This window comes from Monodelphis domestica, chromosome 5 (assembly GCF_027887165.1).
Source record: "Monodelphis domestica isolate mMonDom1 chromosome 5, mMonDom1.pri, whole genome shotgun sequence".
Classification (NCBI taxonomy): domain Eukaryota; kingdom Metazoa; phylum Chordata; class Mammalia; order Didelphimorphia; family Didelphidae; genus Monodelphis; species Monodelphis domestica.
Window position 1 is genome coordinate 205,617,706 of NC_077231.1, and position 20,294 is coordinate 205,637,999.

At 33.7% G+C, this 20,294-nt stretch overlaps 1 protein-coding gene across 2 annotated transcripts in view; it reads right to left on the reverse strand.

Annotated features, from left to right (window-relative positions):
* CHCHD3 (coiled-coil-helix-coiled-coil-helix domain containing 3) overlaps positions 1–20,294 on the reverse strand; it is a 356,184-nt gene that overhangs the window by 117,031 nt on the left and 218,859 nt on the right. For both annotated transcript variants that reach the window (XM_001367264.5, XM_016426166.2), the window contains exon 5: positions 163–246. In XM_001367264.5, coding sequence (XP_001367301.4) covers positions 163–246 — 84 coding nt within the window. The remainder of the gene's footprint in view (positions 1–162; positions 247–20,294) is intronic.

The window sequence follows — 20,294 nt, forward strand, 5'->3', positions numbered from 1 at the left end:
TTAGATGATGGACTTTAGGCTAGGGCCAAAGTGTCTGCAATCTGTGTCAATGGAGGGTCTATCCACACTGAAAAAATTACAAATGTTTTCCAAGTATACAATTATTAAGTATCCGAAAGTTAGCAATTTCAATTACAAAATAATAATTTTAAATGGTCATACCCGTTCTTCCAGTCTAGCCAGTTGCTCTTTGTAGAAAGCATCCTGTTTTTTTAGCACTCTGTCTTTCTCTTCCAGCTGCTTAGCCTAAAAAAAAAAAGAAATGAAAATATTATATCAAGAAAAAGCAGCAACAGCAAAGAAAATCAAGTAAGAGTTGCAAGAAATAAATATACACAGTTGAAGATTCTGTACTCTGTTACGTTGTTTAAAGAAAGAAAACATTAATAGGAAGATGATTTCTGAATTAAATGTAAAGAATGATTCTGCACTGTATTTTTTTCCTAACAGCTGTGTCCTACTTTGTTCCAACTTATTTGGAAATGTCAGAGTACAGCACTAGCCAGACTATCTTTTATTTAACTCCTCTAGAAGTAATGTCACTTCAAAGACTACAATTTTATGCAATTTATGCTTATATTTTATTTAAAACACAATTTTAATATATATATATATATAATAAAACACAATAAAACACTAATATTCACCTTTGAATAAAAAAGAATTTTACCTAAAATATATGTATATCCTATGTTTTGGGAACTTTATGAGTAATCAGGAAAGACATTCAGATAGGAAATTACTTGCCTCATAAAGTTAAGTGTCTTTTTAAGAAAGAAACATGGAGTAAAGGTAAAAGTAGAAAGGAATAAAAGCAAATTGCTGAAATGAAGGTAGTTGAATTACTTTCAGAAATCTGTTAGTTTTAAAAATTTGATTTGTTCAATCTCATTTTCAACAAAAAATAAAAATGAGAAAAAATACTTGCTACACTTTGAAATAGTATAAATAGAGAATATGGATGATGAATTATTCTGAAGATGTTAAAAAATGGAAAAATACATTAGTTACTATTTTTCTTAACTATAGTTCCTGATTCAAAGATCCAAGGCTGGAGTTACAAATGAATTTAATGTTAAGATCATTGAAGTTTCTAACAGTACTTCATATTATGTATGTATGTTAAGTGATCAAATACTTGACAAATTACAGCAAAAAAATCTTACAGCAGGGAACAGTCTATTTAAAATTCATCTGAGACCCCTGTCAAAAATGGCCACACAGAAGACAGTGGCCAGATGTCCTGCCTCTGCTAAAAGAACAAAGTAAAATGTCTTTATACAAAACAGCATGTAAAATAGCTCCCTTTTTGCATATCCCCCACCCCTGTCCTCTTGCCTTATATGGCAATGCACCATCATTGTTTTTCCACTACTGAGCACTAAGTCCTAGCTGTCACTGATCTTGATTCTTCTTCATCTCAGCCTTAGCATTGTAGGGATTTTCAGGCACTGCTCCTTCTCTCAAGCTTCTGCCTCATATTCTAAGGTTCCATGTCATTGGTGGTATACAACTTACTCTTTCTTTTCTGATTTGTTTTTACTTCTATTGTTCCTTTAACTTGAAGTGATTTACCTAGTCTCATTGTTTTTACCTTTATGTTTTGTCTTAAAATACATTCTAATTATTGATGCCAAAACAGAAGAGTGGGGATGAGGGGGCCTATAGGCACTTGGGATTAAGTGACTTGCCTAGGGTCACAGAGTTATAAAGTATTTGCATCCAAATTTGAATCCAGATCCTCTAGATATCAAACATATCTTGAACTCTAATCACTGGGCTATCTAGCTGCTCTCATCCCCAGTTTCATTTATCAAGGATTAGCTCAAATTCTATGATATCCAAAGAAGGCCTGATTAGCCTTCTAGGAATTCCTAGGTGATAACCATTTTATAGTACCTGACTAATACAGCCTGGCTAATAATCATTGGTACCTACAATTTTCATTTCTCTATCCAGACCTAAGTTCTTAAGGGCAGAAAATATGCCATATTTCCATCAGCATCTTTGAGAAAAAGCATAACATATTAGCTTGAACCAAACAGACAAACAAATCAATCTTTAATACCTTCCAGTCAATTATAATTTTAAAATAAGGATGAAAGGTTTTTCTGACATTGCAATTTTGCCCTTTTTTGCATACCAAAAGCTTAGCATATTGCCTATTAAATGGTAGACATTTAATAAATGCTTACTGACTGAATACATTTCCTTTCTGTACTATACAGATACAGGTTTCTCTAGATAATTTTAAGTTCCCAAGTTAAAATCCATTTTTGTACATTATCGGACTTCATTTTACAACTTACCTGGATCTCTAGGTCCTGAAGCATGTAAAATAAAAATTTATAAACCATATTAAGATAGGATTTAAAAAAAGAAATGTCTAAGAAATCATTTAGAATAGTTTAACAATATCTTTCCAAATACTAACAACAGGAGATGATGGGGAAAATACTTGTTTATTTATACTTAAAAGAATCACTTAATTAGGGACCTGCTTAAATTCCAATATGCTAGTATGGTCTGACAAGAAGAAAAGTTCATATAACTGAAATGTGAACAATATAAAAGCATATAAACAGACATATTTATACAACTAGTTACAAAATATAGAACAAGTACTCTTGCTAGGGTACCAAAGAGATAATGAAACCAGAGATGTCAGAAATTCATTAATATCTACCCAATACCTTTCAATAATCAAATGAGAATACGCTAGTATAGAATATCAGAGTGGACAATTTTATCACTATATTAATAGGAAAAGAGAATTTAGTTATAACAACCTGAACAGTTATGGTAAGGAAATTATTTCCTCTAGGGAAACCCTAATGTGTTATCATCTGCTTCCCTCTCTGCAACTTCATTAGATATTTGATATCCATGATGGCCCCTAAAATACCTGCAAATTATTTCTTTTGTTCATATATAGTTATAGTGTGAGGTAAAAAATGCAAAGAAAAATGTAAATTGTAAAAATGTAAAAAAAAAGAGAATTCCACTATAAATATTCATAATGCTCATAGTAAATCAGAAAGGTTTAGGTGATATAATTCAATACTGTCAATGTATTGTTTGATCCTACAGTTGGCATTAAGCCAGTCAATGAACATAAAGGATGTATAGAAAAAATCTCATTTACCTGAAGACTTATTCCATGAAAAAATTTAAAAGCAATATATTCAAAGGTCAACTATGCATGGTAAGACCAAGAGAATGTGGTTTCCAACATTAGTTAAAGAAAAATATGTGAAAAGATCATAAAACTATCCACATGAATCCAATACCAGAGTCAATATCCTAAGAGCCAGAATGTATACATGCATTAAAGTGAGCTCATGCATATGCATGGATGGTCACAGGGACATGGATGGACAAATACACACACACTCTCTTTCTAAATATGAATCCTAGGTATGTGTGGTGAAGGCGATGAAAACAAAAACTATGGCAACTATACTTCAATAGTATAGATTTTTAAAAAAACAATGTAATGTAAAACAAAAATCACACAGTAGAGAACTAAATATAAAATACATTTATAAAAGTAGCAGCTGTAGAAGATGTTGAGCCTAACTTAACCTAAGGAACAAGTGGCTCAATGGATTCAGAGCCTAGAGACCTTGGTTCAAAACTAGTCTTACATATTTCCTAGCAATGTGATCCTGAACATGTCACTTACCCCCACTGCCTTGGAAAAAATACACAGACCAATGTAGGAATTTAACAAAGAAAAAATGTGACAAAATAAATGTAAGAAACACAAACATTATTTCGTTGAATCAAATTTCTCTAATTATGATTTAAATCTGCACATTAAGAACTTTACCTTCACCTCTGTTACCCTTGATGTGTCATAACAAGTGCAATTTTCCAACATGATAGTCCAATCTTCTTAGCAGTTAGATGCTCTAGAGTATGTAGCTAACTAAAATCACATAGCATATGTTTTTCTGAACACAGTGACATCACAATCAATGAACAAGATGTCATTGTTTCTCAGTACTTCATACTTCAATACAAGAAACATTAAGGGAAAAATTCTTATTTATGGAAAACCTTTTTGGAATTTAAGCCAACCAGTTCCATAGAAAGTAGACTTTAATTTTATTTTTTAATTTTAATAGCTCAAAGTAGAAAAAAATATATTTTCTCTATTTTTATAGAGTCATACTTTGGATAAAGCAGATTACCAGGATACAAATCTAAAATAAGAATAGCTAAATGAGCATAATAACTTAATATGCCTCACCCCACCAAACGTAATCTGAACTATATATGATAACTTTGAGGCATGTTTCTTTCACAACGATATGATTAACACATCAAAGGCATAAGGAAACACATATCAACCAAAAAAATTACCAAAAAGCTATATATTAGAGATACAAGTTATATTAAATTAATTCACAGTTAAAATATAAAATGGCAGGGTAATCCACAGTTATGGACTGCATAACATGATCACCGAGACTATCAATTAGCCACAACAAAATAATTAACAGTTGCCATATATTCATTAACTGAATGCTCCACTTTTGTTATATATGAGAAATTATAGGAGGTTCACTGCTTCTTTATAAAGCAGCACTAATAAAATACTATACTAGGGCACTACCATTATGAAAGAAAGTTACCTTCAAAGGAGTGAAAAACTTATATAGTTGAAATTCATTAGCTTATAAGTATTGGTAAAAATCACAGGCCCATCTAATACTTAAAACTTAGTTTTGTTAAAATTCAACTTTAGGTGTTAAACTACCACATACATATAAGGGGATCCTAAAGCTGTGTCATGGGAGTTTAAGAAACAACATACTTATATGTGTGTGTGTGCACATACATACATACATACATACATACATACATACATATATATATACACACACACACACAAATATATGTATATACAGACACATGTGTATATCAGTTTCTTCTGTTATTCTATATATATTATTTTATGTATTTAAAAACGTTGTAAGAAGTGATCCCCAGGTTTTGCCAGACTGTTCAAAGCATTCCCTTAAAAATTTCTTCCTTAGACGGAAGCAGAATCTTAAATAAATTCAACCCAGATAAAGCTGATCTGCTGCAATCAGTTCTCTAAATAGAAGAAAAGAACTCTGATCTAAGTGTCTGTTCAGTCAGTTTGGAATTGGATGAGTAAGAAACATTTCAACAGTAAAAACTTGTTTTGGTTATTTCTTATTGATAAAAGCAATTAAAATAACAAACTCTTCCCTTACTACTTTGATGCCATTAACTTACTTATTAATATTTTCTCGGAAAATAAGCAACCATTTTGGAAGAAGAAAGATGGTGGCCAGGAATAAGATTTCAAATCAAAATAGTGATCATTAGAGCTGACTTGCTGTGACACAGCTGCACAAAAATGATAAATTTAAAGAGATGAAGGTGTTAAGTTTATTATTTTAAACAAAAATATTCCAAAAATCCTCTCAGATTTAAAAACATATTAAATGGAATGAAAAGTCTCTGCTTTAGGGATTATCTGAAGTACTAAGGGTATCATCATCATTATATTAACAGCTTACATTTATATAGCACTTAAAGCTTTAAAAAGAACTTTATTCCCCGCTCCAGCCAAATTGGACAACTCTCTCTTTCTCATGGCACCCTCCATTTGCCCACTCTGTGCCTTTGTAGTAGCTAATCCTTCATCCAGGAATGCACTCTTCCCTCGTGACCTCAGTCTCTCTCTTCCTTTAAGAAACTTTAGGAACCATTTTCTGCATGAAGCCTTTCTTAATAGTCATAATTGCTATTGCCTTTCCTCCAGACTACCTTGTATTTAACTCACTTGTGTAAATATTTTATGTATACACCCATTATGCATATATATATTTATTGACACATGCCTGTGTGCATATATGTATTATTTATCTTTTTATGTTGACCTATGTGTATTGTAGGGATCTTTTCTCAGAATGTTTTTAAATGAACAAAGTAAATAAACAGAAACATTAATATACACACACATACCTGTTGCGTGTCTCTTGCACCTCATTAGAATGTAAATTCATTTAGAATAGAAATTTTTTTCATTTCTTATGCTCATTTCGTCCTTGCCTATCACAGTACCTTGGAGATCATCAGCATTTAAGAAATACTTGAAGACTCACTGAATAACCTTGTAAAGTTATGTATGTGACTATATGTATAAAAATATATAATTATATCCATTTTGAAGCTGGGGAATTAAGGCAGTTCTTTTTTCAAAGATTTTATTATAAAGATTCCATGTATAATCATAAGACTCTGGCTCTTAAAGAATTTGAGGATTGGGTTAAAATCCTATATCTTGTGTTTATACTAAACAAATTTCTTAATATTGCTGGGCTTGAGTTTTCTCATCTATAAAATTATACTTGGACTAGACAGACATTGACCCATGAATCTATGATAACTATGATCTTTGATTACTGATCATAATTTCTAAGTCAGAATCTCATGGTTATGTGAGAAATATTCAGAATAATTTTTACCTAGCTCTCATGAAAAAAAAAAAAAAAGTGGAGCTAGATTCAGCTTTCTCTCCTTACTTGGAATTTTCAATGATTTATTCTCACACTACACTATTCCCATTCCCATCTTGTATACTGCAATTTTAAAAAATTCACAGATGTACTAAACTACAGTGTAAAGAGATATGGAGACAGAAGTTAAAACACTTAGGAATATAATCAGGACACTTTTATGTAAAGTAAGCTTAACTCAACTTGAGAAGAACTACATGATTTCATTGTGATGAAGAACTCTCTGATTAATGGGTTTAAAGTTCTTTCTTAGGTGCATCTAGTTTTTCATCTTGTTCTTAACCTGCATTAAAGCTGTGGGGTGGGGGGTGGGGGTAAGGGGAGTTCTCAGGGCCACAGACTATGCTATGGGAGGAACCTTAGAAGTAATCAATTGCTCATTTTGAAGATGAAAAAATAAGGTCCAGAGGAGTTCATGATTATAGTCAATCCTCTACAAAGTATCTGAGGCAGGATTTGAGCTTATGTCTTCCTGAATCCTACACTCAAACCTGACCATCAAGGAATTGACAGGACACTTTTAACTATCCTTTAATATTTCTCCACCAGCATTTATAGTCTCCTGGTACTACTGTGTCTGCAGTTGGCTTTTACATACTTACTCTGCCAATGCTTTCCCTATCAAAGTATCTTGCATTTAATAAGTGTATACATATACATATATATACACATATAATATATATCGTAAAGCAAACGATATAAATGATCAAAGCAAACAGAAAAGACGTAAGAGGTAGTAGAAAGAATCAATCAACTATCTTAAAAAAACTACCAGATACCAGGCACTGAGGAGAGGAGGGGAAGGGAGAGAAGAGAAGGGAAGAAAAAACTAATTAAGGTAAAGAGTATATACCCCAAGAGGGCAGTGGTAACTTATGATAGGGAAGTCCTAACAAAGTTTCTTGGTATTTCAATTCTGATTTGGTCTTTTTTTGTTTGTTTGTTTGGACAAATATTATCCACTTGTGACTGTGGTCGGCAGAATTATCAGGTGGATGAAGTTCTTGGGGCCATCCTTAATGAGAGGTAACATAAAAACATTAAAAATAAGATTAATAGCTCACATCCATCCGAAAAAGGAATTGTTTTGAATTTTATTTCTTTTCCAAAGAAATGAGCAAAATTTCAAAATTGCCACAAACATCTGCTCTTTTTCATAGTTTTCTATAGACTATAGGAATATATTTACTTAATAATATAGAAGATATTCAACTATTAGTCCTAGAAACAACCTGACTCTATTCCAGCTTAAGATACTGTTAATGCTATAAAATAATGTGTTAATTCTCTCTCCTCCATATAAAGGGTTTTTAGTCTATTTGCTTTAAAAATAATATTACTCAACTGGATTTCTTACATCAGTCTTACATAGTATTTCTCAAATAAGAAGTTTAGTCACTCTTTAATGAAATAAACTTACAAAGACTATACAAAAATGTACATTAGCGACAAAGAAATGAATATATATATTGCTTTATATATATACTGCTTTTTCATTTTATATATAAATATATATATATTTTATTTATATATTTATATTTAAATATATAAAATGAAAAAGCAGTCATCAAGCCAAAATTGAGCTCTGTAAATTGAACAAGCAAAATCTGATCATTTTGCTGCTTTATAAAGCACTGAATAAATTATATTTCAGAGATGTTTTTAGTTTCGAAAACTTATTGTCTAATAGAAATTCAGTTGATTTAAATTCTATACTATAGAAAAATGGACAAGGTTCATAAAAGAAACTAATTGAGTGGAATTTCTTTGATCAAGTTAACTTTAAGATGGAGAGGGATGGTGCCTTTTCTTATCAATCTCAACTATTTACTGCAAAATGGATTGGTGGGAAGTATTTCCACTCAAAGTAGATCAAATAATATTTGAATGATAGCAGCCCCATGTAAAAACCAAGATGAAAGGGGAACAACCAAATGTAATAATTGATCTTAAATGTCTCTATCTTCCTTTTTCCATACTGATGTTCCATCCATTCTTTGGGAATTTAGTCTAAGCAATTTATAATATTACCAAGCAATAAAACATAATCTTGTTGCACCACCAAGTTAAACATCTCAGAAATACTCTGACACAGGAGTATAGTCCAACTACATCAATTTGTGCAGGCATTTGGTATCACAGATCTAACAAATTAGACAATAGGAAAAGTAATTACTAAACAAATTCTAAATTTCTTAGCTTTTCACTGAGATACTTACACTCATTTCATTTAAATTTTTAAATAAAACTCTCACTATAACCCTAAATGTGAAATATTTCTACTTCAGCAAACTGCTTATTCCCCTATATAAAAGTTTATGTAAGAGACTTTAAAAAGCCTCTGGTCTAATAAATACATATTACATATGATGTAACCAGGCTCCAGGGAAGTTGTGTCTTATTCAAAATAATAGATAATCACAGAGCTAGATTCACTGACTAGTCCTAGTTATCCTGATTCCCAATCCATTTTTCTCTCCAACAAAAAACTTTGGCTCTCTTGGAGCCTTTACACCTACATCTATATCATAGATTTTAAACAAAGGAAGGAATTTTGCGGGTCATCTTTTTAGGGTCAACCTTTATTTGTATAAGAATTCATTCTCCATTATTCCCAAATTAGTGATTATTTGACCTCTGCTTAAAGATTTCCATAAAGTAGAAACTCACTACGAATTTCGTGCTATTTGTTCCATTTTGGGTGAGCTCTAATTATTAGGAAGTTTCTCATCATATTAAACCCAATTTGTCTCCCTCCAACTCCCACCTATACCTATATCTTCTATTTTTTTTTCTTACTGGAGCTAAACAGATCAAGCTATAATTTCCTTTTATAACATAACCCTTTGAATACTTCAAACCTGTTATTCTCTCCTAAATCTTCTCTTTTCCTTGATATCTTGCTATCCAAGATATCTTGGATCCTTTGGTACATTCTCCAAGTTCTCTCATAAGTGTGAGTGCCCTTCTGAATGCATTCCAGCTTATGTATTTCCTTAAAATATGGTACCTGGAGATGAAACACTCCTCTAGATGTCAGATGAACAAGGCAGTAGTGAAGGTATTTCTTCCCTTAAAACAGAACTATTTGTCTAGATTTGGGGACTAGCAATCTACTAAAATGACCAGATCTCTTTCATACAAACTATTGTTTGTAACTCCTCTAAATTATTGAGAAACTGATTTTTTTAACTTTAGGTATAATTATTATGGCCTATATTATTATTAAATTTCATCTCACTTGATTCAGTCTAGCCTGTCAAGAATTTTTTGTATCCTTATTCTGTTATTCAGCAACTTAGTTCTCATCCCCACCTTCTTGCCATCTATAGTCCCATCAAAGTCACTGATAAAAAAAATTCTCAAGTAGATCTAAATCTAAATCTAACTAACTACATATGATCAAAAACCATATCTCAATATCATATGTAGAAGGCTACCACTGAAAAATTTCATAAAAAAGGTTTTAATTAAAAATGTTTTGAATTCTGTTAAATATAAATAACTATTTCAACTCTTCTCCAACATTATATAGATACACTTGTCCAATTGATATAAAATTTAAAATTCAACTTGTCCTTATTGGAGCACCATGAAAGAAATAAAAATGTTCTATGACACTGTAAATCATAGATGCAAACTAAAATTTTAATCCAAAGATAAAGATAAAATTAAAAGAGTTGGAAGGGTCTTGGGAAGTCATTTGGTCCAATGTCTACATGAAAAAGGGTCCTCTCTATCATAGATCTGATAAGCTACTCTGTGCTTAAGCTGAAATTATTTCCTGAATCTAAAACCATCTGTGTGACTTTGGACTAGTCATGTAATATCCCTACTGAAATTCCAATTCTATATGTATGATGCTATGATTTCCCAATGCATCTTATTTAACTTTGAAAGAGATCAAATTGTTAAGAAAGTTTTCCCCTCAATATCAAGGTTAAATTTACCTCTTTGCAACTTCCAGAGTATTAGATTTGAGACCAGAAGGCCTAGGTCTACCACTTACCATCTAGGAAACCTTGAACAAGCCACTTATCTCCTTGGGAGTTGCTTTCTAGTTTCTATATTTTTCCCATTCATATCAGCTCCTCAGAACCCCACCTCACTCCCTATCATATACTCACTCTCTCTCTCTCCTTCAATTGATCCTTACGATATATGGACCAAAAGTCTTTTACTCTCCATTCCAGCTGCCCTCCTCTCAAAAAAAGTCTAATTTATTAATATCCTCCCTAAAATGGAGCACTTAGAAATGAACATAATACTTTAGATATGGCTGATTAGGACAGGTAAAAGTATAACTAAAATTTCTTTAATCCCGCATGATCCCTTAAGATCACATTATCTTTTTTGCCTACCATATCACAGTAATGATTCTTTTTCTTCTTCTTCTTCTTCTTCTTCTTCTTCTTCTTCTTCTTCTTCTTTTTTTAATAACCCTAACCTTCTGTCTTGGAGTCAATACTGTGTATTGGCTTCAAGGCAGAAGAGTGGTCAGGGCTAGACAATGGGGGTCAAGTGACTTGCCCAGGGTCACACAGCTGGGAAGTGTCTGAGGTCATATTTGAACCCAGGACCTCCCATCTCTAGGCTTGGCTCTCAATCCACTGAGCAACCCAGATGCCCCCATCACAGTAATGATTCTTATTACAGATTTTTCTGGGAACTACCATGTATACACTTTACCACCATTTTTATTAGTGAAATCGACAATGCGAAATGCCATCTAAGACATTTAATCTCATAAAATGTCACTTTATCAAGTTCAGACCAATATTCTAACCTGTCAATATCTTTTTCAAACTTGATTGTCACACATAGTGTGACAGCTTCATGTCACCTGCAAATTTGATAAGCATGCAATATTTGTTTTATTCAAATGAATGTTAAATTACATAGCACAGAGCCAAAAGACAGAAAAATGAGGCACTCTACAAGATACAGTCTTCCAAATATTATATTAGAATTATATTATATTAGAATATTTTCTTAAATATTGCATACTGAATATCTGAAAATAACAATTTAAAACAAATTAAATATTAGTGTAACATTCACAACAAAATTTATCTTTAAAATTAATTCCTAAAAAATGGCTATCATTATCAGGGACTTAATTTTAAGAAAGACTTTTTTCAATCCCAAACTACTAAAACTGAGTATCAAATCCATGATGAAGTTTTTATTCATTGTATTTTGTTCTTTGATACATGCTTTTATAAGAAGAGCAAGATTTTCAGTTTACCTTGAAATATGTATTATTAGGGAGAAGGTGTGTGAGATAGTAGGCTGTTTGAGGTAGTATAACAAGTATGTTTTAGAATGGTATCAAACACAATTTCTGAAAACGAACCTATGGATATTTGAGAGGTTTTGAAGGACTGCAGGCAATGCAGTGAATCCTGACAAAGCATAAACCAGTTTCCGGGAATATCTGACAATAGTGTTTCAAAATAGCCAGGAGGGTGGAAGGGAATGATGCACTATTAAACATCAATAGACCCTCTGAATGGACAGAATTGAAACAGGAGAAGTCCATGTACTAGATAGTGTCTACTTAATTCAGGGTCAGTGTTGGAAAAAAATGAGGCACTTACATTACTGAATATTGAACAAAGGAAGGAGGATTACTTTGCCCTGACATACCAGGGATATACAAACAAGGATACAGTAGTACTTAGCTTCTCTGGATTTGGCCATTCCCATTTCCATTTAGAAAAGCATCTAGGCAGATGGTCATCAAGGTCTTTAGGGTTATCAAACTATAGCAAATCATGTGGAATTGGACACCCAAGCAACTCTAGCATAAAGCCAACAGGGCTTGTAATTTTTATTGGCCTTAAATCAGGAAGTTGTGTCGGACAAAATTGGTCTAATCATATTTTGTGAATTGTACAGCTTCTCCAATGTAACCTCTAGGGAAATTGGAGCAGAAGGAAGTTGTGGGAGGATTACATGTGGGAAGAAAACTGTGTTACAAAACTGTTGTCCTACCACAAAAATAACCCTTAGAGGCAAGGTCATAATGAAATTCTAGATGATCTTCCATAATTTAAATAGCCAGACAGTACTCCCAAATAGGAAGTTCAGGGGAGAGAGAAAAGGGGAAAAATATGGAGGAACACAAAAGTCAGAAATCCTGAGTTGTCCATTCCTCCTTCAAAAAAACTAAGTCTTAATATCTTATAGTTTGGTATATGTGTTTGTTGATGCCACATCTTTGAAATTCACATTGGCTCTCCTAATGCCAAGTGGTGATGCTGAAGCAGAGCAGAACACAAGAACACAAGAGACACAACACAAAAAATTTCTTGTTGCAATACGGATTAGGGACAGGGAGCAGGAATAACTCCAGGAATATCAGTAACGCTGAGAGAACATTTTTGACAGTCAATTATTCTTCATCCTGAATCAGACAACGGTAATAAAGTCAAAAGACCCTTTCACATAAACTGAGGCACACCCTGTGTACCATAACTCACTCAATATTCCATGGCCCACCTACCAAAACCTTTCTTTCCCTGACAGCTTCATTAGGGGGATGATACAAAATCTTTGTCCTCACAGAGGCCTCTGAAGTTCTGCCCTCTTCTTCCTCATTGGCTAAATGTGGACTCTTCCTCACCCTCATCCAGTGATTCATTATCACCAGATCGTCTTTCTTTCAGGTAAATACTTACCATAATTATATGGGAACAATTTCAGCTTTCCTATGCTATTCAAAAGTAAAAGGCCTCTCAACAATACTGCCCCTTTAGTAGTCCACATAAGTTGCACAAAGTATTGGCCTTACACTCAGGAAATCTTTAGTTCAAATCCAGCCTCAGAAACTTCTAGGTTCTGTGACCCTAGTCTGTTCTAGCATGAATTTCTTCACATATAAAATGTAAATAATAACCACACTCACTTCTCAAGCTTGATGGGAAGATGTAATAAGGTAATATTTGTAAAGGACTTTTGAACACTTTCAAGTGGCAAATAAACTCTAGCGGTCACTGAGACAGTTTAATAAAGTCCTGGATTCAAGGGGGGGGGGGGGGAACCACCTTTGAATATGGTCAAGTCACTTATGTTCTCTCAGCCTACATTTCTTCATCTGTAAAATGGAAATAATTTTTTCGGGGGGGGATGAGGATCAAATGAGATATTTTTGGTGTTACAAAAATACTATTAATAATGATAATCCAACTGTAGATTCATTTCAGCTTTGCACAGTTTATCATTTTAAATCATAATACTTCTTATACAAAGGTAAATATTTTAAGTTAATAATTTTAAATCTTGAAAAATGAATTAGTTTTTCTCACATGAATTAAGTCTATGACTATTACAATACATAATTTCATCCTGGGGCAATGCTGGGGTTGAACATGTCATTCCAGTGCAGAAACACCTCACCACATGCCTCCAGAGATTAACATCTCATTTTTAATTTGGAGTTTTAGAAAATTTTCTGGGGATTATTAATTGACTTGTCTCTGGTCAAAGCCAATATGTGTCAAAAAGAAAACTTGAACCCAGAACATCATCCACTAAGCTGAGTTACATACTTCTCAAAAATAGTTTTTGTCCATATTTAATATTTCTAAGAGTAGGTGAAGAATCTAAAGTCAAATGTCTTTCCTTCCATGAGAAAACTGTATGTCTAGTCTATTTTGCAAATTTAGATATCCTTCCCCAAAAGTGAGTGGCCAAGATTCTAGATCCATATGGCTCCCATATTGGCCCCCAATCATATAAAACTGATTCCAAAGCAGGGCATCATAAAGTTTAAAAGTGTGCTCAAACTGAAACCTCAATCTGGTAGATATAGAAAACAGTCAGACAAAATCAAAAGGAATATTGGAAATTTTAAGCCTTAAGATAGAGATCATGAGTATTTTACAGAGTATCAGTCCCAGCACTGATTTCAAGGTAGAGACTTTATACTAATTTTTTTGGCTTGTTTTTCCTCCAAGTTTAAAGTTAATTCTTTCCAATAAACAAACCAAGCAAGCTAGATAAAATCAACAGATTGATCCTAGGGCTAACTGAGGATTATTAGTAAAGAGTTAGAGTTGGAAACAATGTTAAAGTTGCTCCAAAATGAATACCAATAGCATATATAAGATTGACCATCTTAACTAATTTAATTACAGGAGTAGTAGAGGAAATGGAGAAATAAATTATCCATTTAATAGAGGAAATGAATGGGGAAAAAAACAGACTTCCTATAAAGCAAAACATATTCTAAACAGTAAAGGATAACTATAAAATAAATAATTATTTTAGACTAACCTAATTTAGTTCTGTAAGGACCATGAGAATAGTCAAACTTCCTAGTTAGACTTGAAAAAGAGAAGAGAATTCTTAGAATCAAAAATATTAAATAAGAGACCTGAGGCTAAAGCCCAAGCTTCTTAATTCTAACACCTATGTTCTATCGACCAGACCATCTTACAATATCAACTTTGACGTATTGCTGCTGCTGTTCATCATTCAGTTATGCCAAACTCTTTAAGAACTCATGGACCGTATTGTACACAAGGTTTTTTTGGCAAAGATCCTGGAATAGGGTTCACACAGCTGGTGTTTAAGGCCAGATTTGAACTCAGGTCTTCCTGACTTCAGACTCAGTGCTCTATTTACTGAGGCAACCTAAAGGCCTCATAGAGGTTAAATGACTTGCCCAAAATTACACAGCTAGTTAATTATCTAAGGCCAAAATGAAGTTTGGATTTTCTGACTCCAGATCTAGTGCTCTATTCACTGAGCTATCTAGCAGCTTTCAAAGTATGATGCCTAATTAATTCTTAGAAATTGTCTGTCAAAAGTACACAGAGATAGAAACTAAGATATGGATTAAAAAGGAATCAAGAGGAAAAGAAAAAGAAGACAATTGTAAATTGCATATAATTGGTCAATTGCTCTTTCATTAAGACATATTCATGAGCATTTATAGTGTTGTGTGAGAGGTAATAAATGGACTTTTGGGATTTAGGGCCTTCTTATACTTATTCACAAGCTAAGAGTGTAAACCTTAAAATTTCTCAGACTTAAGAATGTTGGAAATTTCCCCATTGGGGAATCTTCTACTTAAAAAAATTCCCTAGCAGATAGTGAGAATTCTACTTGAATGTGAAAACTCCTTGCCTTGGGAATATCCCTACTCCACCCTACTTAAGACTGCTTTAGGCCAGAAAACTCCTTGCTGAACAATGAAAGTGCTTTGACCCATGCTTATGGAAAGGACAGGAAGTTCTTTGAGTCATGCCTGTTTTTAAAATTGATACAATGGGATGCTAGGTACCCATATAGGTGGGGCAACTTGTAAACTACTTAAACCTAAAAGGGTGATAACTTATTCAGAGGTTTTTTCTTAATGAAATTTGTTGACACCACATTTTTTTCTGACTTACTAAAGAGATTAAAACTACTCAGCTGTGATTTCAAAATGGGTGGTCCTTTAGAAACATCTACAATGATTGGTAGATGTAAGGACTTAGGGGAGGTGACAGAGGAAGTTTTGCCCTTAAAAATAAGAGCTTAGATCTCATTCAGGGATCTCAATTTCTGACTCTCATTCTGGAGGATCTCATTCTGAGAGACTCATTTCCTTGAGGACTGATGCTTGAGGGCTCTTTCCTTGGAGATAGATCTCTTTGAAGAAAAGTGCTCTTGGAGGAAATCTCATTCTGAAGGAGAGCTCCTTGAGGACCTCCTCTGAGGGGCTCTGTCCCTCTGGGGTAGGAGCTCTGGAGGCTCTTGAGAGAGGCCCTTTGAAACAATCTCTGGCTGGAAGACTCTTTGAGGAAGGACACTGGCCTGGTGTCACTAGTATCCTTGTTTAGTCAGACCTTGTGGTGAGTGTTAAAAAACTGACTGATTTCTCTTTTAAGACTCAGGTCTAGGCCATATTGGCTTGAGGCCCTTCATACTTATTCCTTTCTTACTCTCTCTCTTTTTCTTTGATTACTCATTGTATTGTTAATTAAAATCTCTATAAAACCCAATTGACTAAGGTATTTGAATAATTGGGAATATTTCCCTGGCGACCACCTTATATTTGATTTTAAAACCCAAGACACTGTAGTGAAACATATTTCTGCGGTCAAATTTACTCACCCTCTCTTATATCTATCATAATTTATATCTTCCACTATTTTAATCGCTACAGTTTAAGACCTCAACCATTTTAAATCTCACAAGAGAGACCATGATGAGGAGCAGAAACACATGAAGGATATGATGTATAGGCCAAAATAAGCAAGAGGAGTCAAAAGATAGAAGTATTTCAATGATAAACATGTTAAAGGTAAATCACAATTCACTAAGCAGGATAAAAGTGATACTTTATTTTAAATTTTTGATTAGTCTTTAAAATGCAGGATATTAGCCAGGTGTTCTATTTGATAAAGTACTGAATGCTTTATGATCCTCATCACTTGTCAACTTGTACAAAATTTCTAGGCCGCAGTACAAAATTAGTTCTTTTTCTAACAGAACTAAAAAGAAAGACGGCTTGCTTTGAAAAATGGTTACCACCTGCTATTAATCTGAAAGAGAAAACAAGCAGTGTAATGACATTTAGCAAGATGACACTCATAAAATATAAGTTGTCCTTTCCCACCCCCCCTACTTTTTTTTTCAAAGAACAGCAAGAATGACATTTCATGATCTTCTGCAAATTTTTAAAAAGTTAAATTCTAAGGAATAGGTTTATACTTTACAAGTAATACATAGTGTATAACACATGAGATTATTAAAACCAGACATTGTGCTCCTGCAGTGTGACAAGTCTAGCTTAAATGTAGAAGGAATTCCCCCCACCCCCTCCTTTTTTTCCTTTTGTCTGGTGTCAGATGAATACAGTGGTAATGATGGCATGATCAAGGAAGAAGTGACTAATGGCTGAAAATGTCTATAAAAAGACAGCTGAACTGTCTTCCCAACAAGGTCTCTTTTGTCCTACTAAAGGTTTTTTTAATGACCTGAGGTAGCCTATATCCTCTAGAGATGAAATGCATACAAATATTAACTGACCTATTCTGCAAATTGTTCTTGTAATACTTTAAAAGAATCTCCCCATTCTCTATGCAAAGATGCTCATTCTTCTTTATTTTTGCTTTTTTCCCCCCATTTAATCAAATGGCCAAAGACTAAAGTGAAATTGAACATTTCAAAATTTCTACAACCAAATTCAAGGGCTGTTTTTTTTTAAATTATGCCCTAGAAATGGTAATAACATGAATAGTGTTACCACTGAAATGTTCGTTTTTCTGCTCTCATGAACCTACTAACACATTTTAATATATTGTTTTGTTAAAATCCTATTCACAAAATCCTAGATCCAAAGCTAGAAGGAAACAAGAAGGCCACATCTGATCCAACTCTCACTTTACAGATGAGAGAATTGAAGCCCAGAAAGTCATATAAGTTTAGAAATGTACCAGAGGTAGAATTTGTTTTCAGAGTCATGGTTCTTTCCACTATACTCTACTGCCTCCATCTTTCTTGCATATCATGAGTTCAAATTAAAGCATTCATTCAAATTGATGAGCATTTATTAAGTACCTATTGCATGTTAGAATGTGATCTATGAGATCATATAAAAAAAAAAAAACAGAATACTCCCTACCTTCAAGAGGCCCATAATTTATTTGTGGGGATACAATACATATAAAAAGAAGAAAAAATCAAGTAATAAAGTGTTGAACACTAACCACTAGGGGGATCACAAAAACCTTATAGAAAAGAAGGCACTTTGAGCTAAGCCTTCAAGGTAGCAAGTGATTCCAGAAGTGAACCTACAAAGACTGCAGTCCAAACAGGGAGAAAGGCTTATGCAAATTCATAGTAAAGAAATGTAAATGAGGGAAAGCAGTGTCCTTCACTAACAAATGTTGAATGACTACTATATATTCTGTAGAGATTTCCAAGATTTATAAAACACAGTCACTGAATTCCAAGGAGATTAGAATATAATGGGAGTGTCAAGCAAAAAAGTATTAAGATTAAGATATCTTAGATGTTTTAAAAAATGGCATAAACAGCTAATACCAATAACAATTTAGGAGACAGAAAGAACACTTCCAGCAGCTTGGAATCACTGGAAGCTTCATGGAGGTAGTCTTTATAGGACCAAGCAAAATTCTGAAACTGATTCTTTGTCTCTCTGTCTCTACTTAACTTCTAAGGGTTAAGTGACTTGACCATGGTCATATAGCTAGGAAGAGTGTGAGGTAAAATTTGAACCCAGGACCTTCCATATTCTCCCTCAATACTATTTCATTTGGAATCTCATCAGCTCTTATAGATTTAATCTTCATTTATATGCTGTAGATTTTCAGATTTATTTATTCATCACTAATCTATGTCCTAATCTCTAATCTAACATCTCCCACTGTCTACCGAACATATTGAACTACATGTCCCTAGATGCTTTTTCTCTGGAGACTTAGCTGTTCCTCATATAAATACTTTCAAACATCTAAAGTTTTCAGTAAGATAATAAATTATGGAAGGAAGAGACAGATTTAAAATTCCAGGTTTTGGCAGGGCAGCCTAGCCTGTTTGACATGGTCCACATGGAAACCAGGACCTGCAAAGCAGCCCCCGGGGAAGGATGAAAACACCTCCCTAAGTGACTTTCATTATTAACATCCCCTTATTATTGGAATTGCTATGATCATTATTCTTACTTAGCCCCAGGAAACATATATGAGAGCAACTTGCTTGCAGGGTTCATACAGATGTCCCACTCTGTCCCCCTAGGATATTACCAGGAAGGCCCACTTACAGATTCTTATATACCCACTTAGATAGGACCCTCTTTTCTAGGCATAAAAACTTCTGGCAAATCTGTGCTCTGAATTCCCTAACCTATCCCCTAAATATATGGGTCATGTTGATAATACCCTCTGATCCTGCACTTAGCAACAATGTTTCATTGACTATCTCCCTAGGCTTCCTGTCTGTTGTTAGGTTCCATGGAAACATGTATGTTGAGAATGAAACTGTGACAAGTAGATGTGTGATCATGATGGTATAAAATAAAGCCATACCTCAGTCAAGGAGGAGCAGTTTATCCTGTGATACCTGTGCTGAGAGTTGAATGCAAAAGCTGTGTCCCATCCATCATTTATTTCACTGATACCATCCCACCTCCAAGACCCCATCCCCTGTGGGAAGTTGGCCCACCCCACAGCAGCCTAGCATGGAAGATTTCCTACTTTTCTACATTACTTGCTTGTTCAGTGATTCTCACCTAATAAAAGCCAGGCACCAAAGCATAACATTTTGGAGTCCTCCAAAATTTAGTTCCAATCCACATTCACAAAGTTGATTTCACACTATTCCCCACAAACGTTTTTGCTCCAAAATGAATTCAGCCCATTGTCCCTAATGCCACTTGTGCTAGAAATCAGTCAAATTCTAACAATGTAAAACCTATTTCCACAAGACTCATGTAAAATACTATTTCCTTTATGAAGTTTCCCAGAAACTCTCAGAAATAACTTGCTCTCCTTTTCCTACTCTCTTAAAATTTTGAGTTATATCTTATTACAATCATAATTTGTACATTCCAGAATTAGAAGCTGCTTGAAGACAGAAACAGATTCTTTTTTTATGTGCAAAAATGTTTTAAATGTATTGATAATTTGTATGTATTGTTTAAAAAGACCTTGTGTTTATCTGAATTGTTAGTTTGACAATTTCTGTACATTATTCAGAAGTTCCTCAATTTGTGAA